Source organism: Glandiceps talaboti, chromosome 2, assembly GCF_964340395.1.
Source record: "Glandiceps talaboti chromosome 2, keGlaTala1.1, whole genome shotgun sequence".
In the NCBI taxonomy this organism is placed as follows: Eukaryota; Metazoa; Hemichordata; class Enteropneusta; family Spengelidae; genus Glandiceps; species Glandiceps talaboti.
This window is the reverse complement of record NC_135550.1, coordinates 5899005-5911182: the sequence shown is the minus strand read 5'-3', so window position 1 is coordinate 5911182 and position 12178 is coordinate 5899005. Positions and strand designations below refer to the sequence as shown.

The 12178-nt window shown below is 35.5% G+C and overlaps 1 protein-coding gene across 1 annotated transcript in view; it reads right to left on the bottom strand.

Annotated features, from left to right (window-relative positions):
- Window positions 1-7093, bottom strand: part of LOC144450420 (alpha-actinin-like) — a 60776-nt gene extending 53683 nt beyond the window's left edge. Inside the window, exon 1 of the mRNA XM_078141019.1 lies at window positions 6863-7093. Within this exon, the coding sequence (XP_077997145.1) occupies window positions 6863-6985 (123 nt within the window). The 5' untranslated portion in view covers window positions 6986-7093. The remainder of the gene's footprint in view (window positions 1-6862) is intronic.
- Between the last annotated feature and the right edge of the window lie 5085 nt (window positions 7094-12178).

The following is a 12178-nucleotide window of genomic DNA, read 5'->3' as shown; positions in this document are numbered from 1 at the left end:
TATTGGATTGGATATCCTTCCTCTAAAAATGCTATACACATGTAGCACAACTTACATTTTGTATACCCAACCCTAACCTCGGCTTGATTGATGTCTATGCTCTCCAAGATTAGATAGGTAAAAATTGAGTGGCTCATTAATTAAAGATTGCTAGACCATAGAGACTGTTAGTGTCTTGAACTTGAAGTTGATATCCTGACTTGCTCGAGAAAAGAAAGGTAAATTTGTGCACAAGGAATTACGATTTTGAAAATCTGTTGTTGATCAACTGAAAGTCGTCCAGAACAATCTGATAAAGTTAACCTTTCCCCAAACAACATTACTTGGTGCAGAACCACATTACAAAGACTTACTGTATTTATTGCTGTTAACCAAAATATTGACAAACATAGCTAGCATTTTAGTTGTATCTAATTACTCATGTATACACACCTTTCAAATTTGAAAACCTGAAAAACACTCAAATCATGAAAATAAACAACCAAAATATTACAAAGTACATGTACGTTGAAACAACCACATTCACAAACATTTCTCAAAAATAAAGCAGTACAACAAAATAATGTTCCAGTCAATTAATTCTTGTGGCCACTATTTGCTGGAAGGCAACTCACTAGGCAGTCATGACACAACTAACCACAACATACACAAACATAGGTAGGATTGTTATTTGGAGAAAGATTATGAGAGATTTATTATACCATGACCTGATTATGTCAAAGGACCACTTGTCTACTATTGCATTCTAAACCTTCTAAAAACAGACTTGGTATTATTTACACCATTCACCTGTGAACATTCTACTTTATCTCCTACATTTTGATTTTCAGGAATGTCTATATTACATGCTACTGTTTTGAAGTCCTAGCCAGGTAATTTGCATAATCATCAAAACACCTCCACCATTGCCAGTAATAAACAGGTTCCACTCATGACCTTACACTGCCTGATATCCCTCTATATTTACAGGTTATTATATATCACAGCACAATGGCTGGAACTGTGCCCAATTTTGCTTTCCCTTCCACACATCATCTCTAGTTTCACTAGCTTCCCCATGATTAGTTCAGTACAACTGTCAATTTACATAGTAAACTGTACACTGCACTACCTGTCTAGTTTCTGGAGTAAAGTGCAAAGGTCACCATCAATTCCAAAATATTTGATATGAATGGATTGCTTTCATCCAAGCAGCAGTAACCTTCATGTACAGGGCTTGGTTACATCTATTTCTGCATGCACTCATGTGTATCAGGAAGTTTAAAAGTCTGGGACTCAGAAAACACAGCACTTAGGCGAGTCTTAAAGTATTGTCCATTTTGTTGACACAACACATATCCTACATGGGTGCAATTTGTACTCTAATAGAACCCCCTAGGTTCAAGACATACAAAGACAGCAATATTTACTGAACAAAATGAAGAACAATGCAAGTTCCCTGTAACAGTTTTATCAGGTTTACATCTTGACAAACATGTCAAGAATTATGTTTACCTACTAAACTGGGTCTTTATTTACTGTTACACCTTTTTTTCCCCCATTACTTTTTCCATACCCACACTTGATCTTTACCCTCTCTGTCAAAGAATCTGATTGTCCGGCAGATTTCATTATTTCATATATCATATCATTTATCCTTGTGACAATAGCTTTACAGCCCCAGACAGACATCTAGGGTTATATAGTCTATCTCTTATGGTATGTACTATGACATCACTACATCTACTCCACTCTGTTATTTATGCATACAATAAACCAGACCCAATAAATCAGCTATGTCTGAGAGCTACACTTCCTTCTCCTTATTTGTAGTTCAGTGGACATCCTTCCTGATTTCAAAAGGTTTTTCATGTCAGGAAACCCTTTAAACAAACATACTGTACATCACTCATTTTTCAATTCCTGGCAGCAAAAGAAACTGATTCAACTAGTCAATTAATGCCATTGGGTAAATTCTATGTATAAAGGTTACCCCCTGAAGAAATTCTGTTATGTCTATTGAGTTCATTCAGTTTGTGTTTGTGCATTCCTTGTTAATTTTACTCAGACTTGACAGATAAAGTTGACTTGAAAAAGAAGGAATATTTTTACAGCGATAAACAAATTTAAAGAACAGTAATGAAAAGAATGTCAAAAATCAAATTGGGAGACCCAGGAAATGAAGGGTTGAGAGGAAAACAATACATATTTGATTGGCACACACCTAAAGTACAATTCACAGAATTCTGAGCAGAAATGAGTTTCCTGCACATGCCAATATCTCTGTGATACTCTCAATCCAGTCAAATGTCTAACGCTGCTAGCAATAAGTTTACATTTTCAATGCACGTAGAAAGTTACTAGTTTGTAGCAAGTCAATGAACTTGTTCAATAAGATTGATGCTTACATGCATGTACAGGCTGTTCAAATGCCCCATGAACACAACACAAGTACAACACAACAGACAATAGCCATTTGTGCTTAGATCCAAGTAACAGAACTGTAAGAATTCCCATTAATTTTACACTTGCACAAACACATTGTGTTCACATTTTGGCTATGGCTGGCAAGTCTACACAAACATGGGTCTCCTCTCAGGTGATCATGCCATCACTAAGCTTCTCTGAATAAATAAGCCATTCATATATGCAAACCAAACCAGAAGCCATGCACGGTAACCCAACACCCTTTTTCTGTGCTTGCTGAAAAAAATAACTGTACTACAGGTCTCATTAATGGAGGTTGAATCAGGCTGCCGGGATTCCCTGAGGGGCAACAGGACTTTGGGAATTCACTATCTGTTTTTTTCAATTTAATACTACACCTGTAGTGTTGCTACTGGCCATTACACTGTTACAGAAAGTGAAATTCCATTAGGTGGGACTTGCCAGGCAGTTTGATTTTACAAAGGGCAGTGTTTTGTTTCACAAACAAAAACACATCACAACTGAGCAGTGATTAACATTGTTTCTTTGAATAACAACTCCAGTGGGCATGCGACATAGCACTACAGGCCTACTGTTAATTTACATAACTGGAAGGAGGTCAAGTCATTGATCAAGCACCTATTAACACAAACTGCAGTGCAGCATAGACCCTGTTGGTGGAGGGTCTATGAGTACAGTAGTGGCCAACCTCGCCTAACTGTATCAATACTTCTTAATACAACTAGGGAGTCATAGTTGAGTTGGGATTTGGACCCCTTTTTGCACATACCAAATTTGTACTACTGAGTTCAACTTGTCTTACTTTACTTCAGGTGTGCATTGTGTGACTTTCCAACTCTGTTTTCAGAACCTTGTATTGAGAGGAAAGTTGTACATACTTACATAACTCTTCGTTTTATCAGAATTTTTGTCAGAAGAAATGGGAGTAACACCTACATGTCATTGCAGCAGTACAAGAGTACATCATTCTACATGTATTATATTAATTTATATAAAAATAATTTTTCCATTTATGTATAAAACTTTAGTCAAAAAGTGAGAATAATTCAAAATTTGTATCTCAGCTCAACAGAATTGTTAGGGCTTTATTACAATACAACTGACTAACATTGGACTAATTTTTGAAGGGATAATAAAATTTTTATTTTTATGCTATAATGCAGAGTTTATGAACATTCATTCTCGTACAATTAACTACTACTAATGGTAGATTATTTTCTGCCAAGAATTTTACCTCATAAGGTATCAGTCACCACAATGGACCTGTCAAATATACATGAATTATTGACATAATTAATTTTTTCACTGATATCAAAGTCTTCATATCTAATCTACATGAATTATAGCGGCAGTATTAATGAGACTATTGGATTTTTATGTGAATGAAGTGAGCCTCAAGGCAAAACAAACTGCTGTCGTTTGCAACAGCTGTGGCCAAAAACATATGAACAACTGCACTGTGGTCAGTTAAATGGTACAGTCTCAATATACAGGCTGCAAATATCTTTTTCACATTTAAATTTCAAGAATTTAAGGATAATGCTGCATTTTTGAGATGACCCTGGCTGAGTTACATAAATTCATTAAATAAACCATTGCTACTGTTTACTTTTGTAAGTAAACCATGCTTTGGATAAATATATTACTGAATGTCAAGAATTCAAAACATGGATATGATAAAGAAAGGATACATGTATCTGTTGTTCGTGATGGGCACATAAACTAAAAATATTCTTATTAAATTGTAGTACACAGTAGACCTCTGACAATGCTAATGAGATTGGCAGAGAAAATTTCCCTTTGAGACTGACTAAAACTTTTCATTAGTTACAAATGAAGCAATAGTTGGTTATCGAAAATTAGTATGTTACATATTTTTTGTAAACTTTCATGTCGTTGAGCTTTCACATGTTTCCCATACTTGTGCATGTATAGCCTCACATTCACATTCACTATGCTAATAATTTGAATATTGCATACACAAGATTATAGGGGGTTGCCAAAAAAAAACAAAAAAACACTATGTGTGCAATTAAAAAATGTAAATGAGCCCACCATACACACAATATATGGCTTTGTGTATTGTAGCAAGAAGTCAGTGTCTCTTGTTCGCTATAGGAATTCTGTAGCATTTAAGTGTAATTAAAACAAAAAGACCAGTCACTTGTTTTCAAATTTTAAACCTGATATGCCAATAAATGACATTCCATTTCAGCAAAGATACAATAGCATACATGTACATTCCTATTTCTATAGAGACCAAAAATAAAATAAATTCCTATTTATGCAAATTAGGCAAACATCAAAATGTAATCAAATAGTTCTAACAGTTTACAATGTAATAATAATTTTGGAAACATACTTTGCATTCTAAGTTCACAAAACAAAGTCTAAACAATGTTAACCCATTATGACTTTCTCTAATTCTAAAAATATTAAATAGTAATATTTCTAATTCAAAAGTTTCATAAAAAGTGTTTTGCTTGGCTGATCATGTGAATCAACACAGTCTGTTCTATTATTGAGTTATCCTATTCCAATTTTGAATATTGTGTGTAAATGATCAACAATTTCACAACAAAATATTCAAATCACACAAAATGATGTGGTACATTTTTGGTCCAACTTTCTAAATGTTTCTAATTCAAATAAAATAGAACTTTTTACCAATTAGTTGCTACTGAGCACGGCACAATGGAAAACAACTGAATAAAAAATTAATTAAAAAGACAATGAACAAAAGGAGAAGTGAGTGACAGCTATATAAATCATTCTGTTCTGACAGTTTTTAATTAAATTTTAAAAAGTTTTTAATTTTCAATATTATGCTGGTCTTGAAAGTTCTAATCTTATCACTAGATCTTTTAATTAGATTATTTAATTTATTGATATAGTTAAAAATTATTTGTAGTGGGTTGTGATGAATAGCTCCAACCTCATATATTTGATTACTCACATCCCATTATCAATTGCTAGTATAATGCTTCTGACAACAGACATTATTTGCAGAACAAAAGAGTTTTAGTCTGTATATATATATATTGCCTGCTGTGATGAGTTTTCAGTGTTTGCTGTATGGCTTCCTTCCTGCCAGGTTCTTTATCCTGGGACATATCCCAATAAAACATAACTTTATCCATTTTTGGGTGTGTTTACATCCATCCCTAACCTCAGCTCTAGATGAGTAAGCTCATTTCCAGCCCCTGCATATGGTAATACTCAAGTTGTTACATAATTATAATAAACTAAACACATGTACCAAGATATGCCTACCAAGTATGCAATACCTTTAGCTCTCATGGTATATTTAGCCAAGAATCTGATCTTTTAAACACAAGTTGACCAAACAAGACTATTTCACTCAGGACATGTACTCAACATGGTATGTTTACCATGACTCATGTAACAAACTTGTCAACCATTCGGTGGTTCCTGAGAGTTCAATTAAATTTAGACATTTAAAGTTGTTGCACATATTTTCCTAAAACTAAGGCTACTGTTTTTAATAAAACTTTGGTTATTTTCCATTTTTAGACAACGAATCAGCTGATGACTTCTCCAACTGTCTGTACAACTGTCACAAAGGGTAAACACACCTTTAAAAGTTAAACGTTTGGAATGTTTTTATTGAACACTGCTACTTTCAGGTTGGGCCAAGGTTATATAATGAACCAGTGACCACAGAGGCCAAGAAATAACATTTTTGTTTTTCATCCTTCCTGTCTGTCAAAGAGACTAAGCTGACGTCACATATGAGCGGCTAGAAATTCCAGAAATGTGAGATTCCGTATAGTAGGGGCTAATAGCTATCACGTACAGCTAACCTCGCTGAAGAATATATTGTTATGGTCTTAGACTGAATTTAATAACTTGTCTCGATATGCACTTCTGCTCTCTGAGTATCACTAATAATAGCACAACGTTCGCTCAGCGTCACACCCCCTTGATCACATTCGATCGATCATGCTGATACGCCGTGCATGTGGTCAACGACAAACATAATTTGTATATATGTAGTATGTTGTGAAAACGGTGGCTTTCTCTCCCTAGAAATGGGTGCATGTGATATCAATTCTGAGCTCTTACATACTCAAATTTGTTCAGAAAAATAAACAGACCATTTTTGAATGAAAGTAGCGAGACATGACACCGCAGCTCGGAGCACCGCATACCGCGTAATGTAAAGGGGTGTTACACAGCAAGACGTGCGAGCAGACGAAAAACATCTTATACAACGCCATATAACCCGTTCTCTGGTCATTAAGAAATTGGTCGCAAAATCTCAGTTTCAATACTTGGTGAGATATTCTGGCAAATCTTCACACTATACCGAGATTTTGCGGCTCACATTCATCCAATGTCATGCCAGAGACATGATGTTATGCGACGTATGCGACATAGAAGTTTTCGCCGGCCATCCCTCCTCCCTTCTTACCTTCTTTTGCTGTCTTTCCCAAGCTGGATCGAGCAGACCCTCGCGGTCCCACTCGTCCTCTTGCACCATGTACTCATCCCAATTCGTATCATCCTCCATCATCATCATGTTGTTCATGGCCATGCCCTCTATTCCGTTGGTAAATTCGCGTTTAGGATGGGACGAACGCTGGAAAAAACTTCGGTACAATTTTTCAGAGAGGCCTCCACGGTGGAAACCTACATACTACACTGTGTATGACCCCGCCACTGGGAGTCGATCACGTGACCTGGGTTAAGGAAAGGAGAATTGCTCTTCCAATCAGTACACAGATACTTCTAGATGCCGGTAGACAGCACACGGAGTTTCCGTCCGTTTTAATATTCGATGTCAAATTTTCGACTTACGCGGGCGGGCGTATTAAAAGTTCGAAGGTACGCATTAAATAAAAGTCTAATGTTTTTCCTTAAAATATTGGAAGGCTTCGCTAAGGTCATTTCCGGTGTCCTACATTAATCACCTGAGTACCACACCTCTCTCCATCAAGTTTTATAAACCGCATTCAGGAAAGTTTTGTCTCGGGAATATTATTCAGAAACATACGCAACCAGGAGACATCATGTGCAGGGAAAGCATCCGGGTCAATGAAACCGCTGACTTCCTATCAAACTCTGTGAAATATGAAGAAAGTTAAAATTGTTAAACTTTGTTATGATGAGCATCAATAAGCTTAGCTTACCAATTGCATTTACTCGTGTATATATATATATATATATATATATATATATATATATATATATATATATATATATATATATATATATATATATATATATATATGAACACTCCATTTCCCTCCTTTGTCAAGAACTTATGCAAATCATTCATAGCTCAATATTGGTGACTTTCTTCGACATACACCTTGCTATATTTTTCAACAAACTCAGTGTACCTTTAATATAGGCTTATATGATAAACTGTATGGGTAATACTGATAAAGACGATAATGAAATAATGCATTTCAAATACTTGTTACGTGCGAGACAATAATATTACCGAATGCAATTTGTTGTGTATTATTGAGCATGTACTTTGAATGTACCATATTACTGATATTGGCTCAGACAAACGTCCTCAGCAACATTCCTTTAATATATATATATATATATATATATATATATATATATATATATATATATATATATATATATATATATATATAAAGGAAAGAAGACGGTTCTGTTATTTCATTATGGATAAATGGATTCAATCCATAGTGTCTCCATCTTGTCATTTTTATTATATATATATTCATAATACATACATATATATACATATATATATATACATACATACATACATACATACATATATACATATATATACATATACATATATATATACACACATGTACATATTTGTGCGTGCGTGTGTGTGTGTGTGTGTGTGTGTGTGTGTGTGTGTGTGTCCTTGTGTTGTGTTATACCTAAAAGTACTTCAAACTTCGACAACACTAGGTCAAATCGCACAACATACACGATCACGAAATCATTATCACAATCACAGAATATGGAGATCGATGATGTTCAAAATGGTGTATATATAGTTGTAGTATTAACGGTCACACTTGGCAGCAAGAAACAACATTGAGATTGACTACCTTATTACGCCAATACTACTGGCAGACTGATGACGTCACAGGTTATCAGAAATGGTGTTAATGTTATAACCATAGACAGTTCTCCACATGCAACAGGTGGTGGTTAACATACAATTCGCACTGTCATCTCTAACGTTGTTGCCATAGTAACTGCTTAGTCCTTTTCTTTATGTAAAAATGCGTTCACTGGTTAGTTTAGTGCATCTTGAATAATCAAAGCATTTTGAGTATGATATTTATCTCATGGATAACGGAGATATCGATAGATGTCGTAGTCTTCATGTCGTGATTACTCACTATGAGTTTAGTGCACTTCCACGCATTCCATTTTGTCTGCCGCCGGTAAATTACTGTTTCTCTAGCTACATACATGTTATGTCTGTGAGAAAAGTCTATCCGTTTTCCGTCTTTTATGTCTATATTCGATCTAAACTTCAAATCTAATTACAATCTGATGAGGGAATACGACCAAATGGTCTCTATGCGCCTTTATTTCCTTCGTATATGTTTTCTATATTTAGTCGTTCTAAGAGGAGGAGGTGATCACTCTCATAATGCAAATATATTTTGGGGTTCAAACCAAACCCCAGGATCACTTATTGATACATTATAGTATTCAATTTTAAAAGAAGTAAAAGTTGTTCACGAAATCAAACCACTAAGCTTACATTTTGCAGTAACGGTATTGGGTTGGTTATGCAGCTGTACGCAGTCATCGGTGTAGCTTAGAAAAGTAAAATACTGATGAGAGCGAAACAAACATTACGACCAGAAAGGAATATTTTAACCTAAGCTAGCTGACCGTGAAAGTTTCTATTAACGCACAGCTGTTAACATTGACAATCTCAAGTCATGATAATAAATCTCGAATTTTCTTTCCCCTCCCCCCCTTTTTTTTTTTACTGTTGTTCATACTATTGGTTTGATGCAACTAAACATATGAGGCCCAAGTTGTTTAGGATTGTAATTTAGGTTACACAAATTAAAAAACAGTTGTTTGACAGAGTTATGGAAAAGCTGGTCCTGAACAATGCAGAAACCCAATCTAATCCTTATGGATCCATTAACAAAATAGTCACAAATATGAGAACATCGGATTGAATCAAGGGCCTTTATTTACATTTGAATACAGATATTTCTTTTCCAAATATTGAAAGAGAGCAAACATTAAATCGAGATGGTATACTAAAATCGAAGACTGGCACATTTATTATTCTGATATGAATGAAAACTTTACACGTTTAAACCAGCACTAGCTGCAACTGGTACATTTTTCCATAAAATAATCAAAAGACATTGAATCTGTTAATAAATGGTCAATATTATCTGTAGGTAGTGTAGTGGCAAGTTTATATATATATCCACTGAAATTTGTTAAAATGCCACTAATTAGATATTGTATACTAGTATGTTAACCAGTGTTTGATAATATCCATATGCAGCACAGGAACTGGTTGAACCCATGATCGCCGTTGAATGCGGTGATTTTTAGGTGCGGACCTAAAAGTCAATTAGATTTGATTTATTATGTATACAGCTACACAAATATGTTTATCCACAGGTGATTCAGTACTGTTCACCGTGATGTACGATAAGTTATTACATCTAACAAAACAGTTTTTAAATGTTCCAATTGTAGTTTTTTTTAAACGTAAATAAAAGCTTACTGTTGACTCAAACACTGACATACGGTACCTTCGCACTCCATAGAGACTGTAATCACGTATATCTGACAAAAATATTTATCTCCATGATATGGTTGTGAACCTAAGGCGACCATTTTGCTTATTACCAGAATATTGAATATTGAATATTGAATGTCTCCGTCACGATATTTATTCGTCATATCGACACATTTTTGAGAAAAGAGTCATTTCCATTTTGGCTAGACTACGTGTAATTTTTATTAGAATATCCTAACGCTTACATAGTTTTCAGTGAAGCCAAAGGTCACATGTGTAAAGCCCGCAGACAAGTCTCAGCGGAGGAATTCGGAGCTCCATCCCGGATTCTGTGTCATCTACACACTGGCCAACTACGAAGTCTTGATAGATGACTAGACGCCTCTCATTCGTTTTTTTTTTATCTTGCTCTCATGCGCTTTTTATTGTATCATCATCATCATCATCATCATCATCATCATCATCATCATCATCATCATCATCATCATCATCATCATCATCATCATCATCATCATCATCATCATCATCATCATCATCACCACCACCACCACCACCACCACCACCACCACCACCATCATCACCATCATTATTGCTAACATCATCATTGCCCAACGTCGAACTAAATGGATAAAGTTATTTTTTTAATGTGGTATTTATAACATATTTATAAACTCTACCCAAAAGCTGATATATATTGTTAATGTTACTTGTGTCGTTCTGATACAGCTTTAGGAAATGTCTATCTGAAAGATTTGCAGACACAAACATTCGATCATTTTTCACCTGAGCTATCCTTTTGAGCTGTTGTTTGGTATACATTTAATGTTGGACAATTTCTGTCATTTTCAACTGCTTCTGAAGAGGAAAACACACTAGATACAGACACTCATATCGTATGTGTGAATGTGTGTAAGTCTCGGAAGAAACGTTTTTATATCTACCCACATAATGCGGTTTAAAAAAAATAACTTCTGAATACATATATGTAGCATTTGTTTGCAATTTTTTTTTATTTTCCAACTGAGTACGAAATGTTTCGAGTCACGGCTTCTGCGTGATGCGTAAAGCTTATATACGAGTCTTGCGTTGTGCGATCCGAAGTCTAAATTCTTCTAACTGTTGAGGGTGTGTAAATCACAGACTTGCCAAGTCCCATATATGGCGACCGCTTTCAAGTGTCCTATTCAGTCCCATTGGCATTCCTTCACCCCGGCAAATCGCATGCGCAGACAATGCGTGGAATGCGATTTACATTGTCCGTTTCACTTCCTGGATTCAATGTCATAAATGAAATGAAAAGTTTAACCTATACTATAGCTCGATTTGGAGTTGTGATTCTTCCGTTCTATAGACACGCCGAGTAAGCTTACAAGTCACATTTTAGTTTCTTAGTAATCCCTCACTGAAAAAGTTTACACAATGTATGTCAGCGCGGTCAGTGTACGAGCTTTCTGACAGCAATACAAGCAATAATAGTGACTTGCATCGAGCGACCGCATGGGGGCGTAATTCGCTATCACTTCTCAGATAAAGTAACGATGGACAAGTCCATTATTGACAAGACGCACACCCAGGACGAGGCATGGGGAAACCCGGGGAAATCCCAATATGATTGAATTACCAACGTTGTTTAGTCCCGGGTGTTTAGTTTGAATTATGTACTATGGAGCTACAACTTAATAAATGTTTTCACACAACAAATAACCTAAAACAATATTCACAAACCCCTGTCGAGTTCCTATGAAGAGCCAGAGCTGTATAAAATCCATTTAAAGATGATTGTATGCTATAACCCCCCCCCCCCCGGGGGGGTGGGGGCTATAATAGTATAACTTTTTATAACTTTTGATTTTTGAATACTATACTCCATTTCTTTCGTAATTTTGGCGGGAATTTTGGCAAACTAATTTGGTCCGGATCCTGTCTCTTGCATTTCACCTTCAGACATATGGTTTTTGATATTGCTTGCACCGTAGACAGTGTATGCTTGTACCA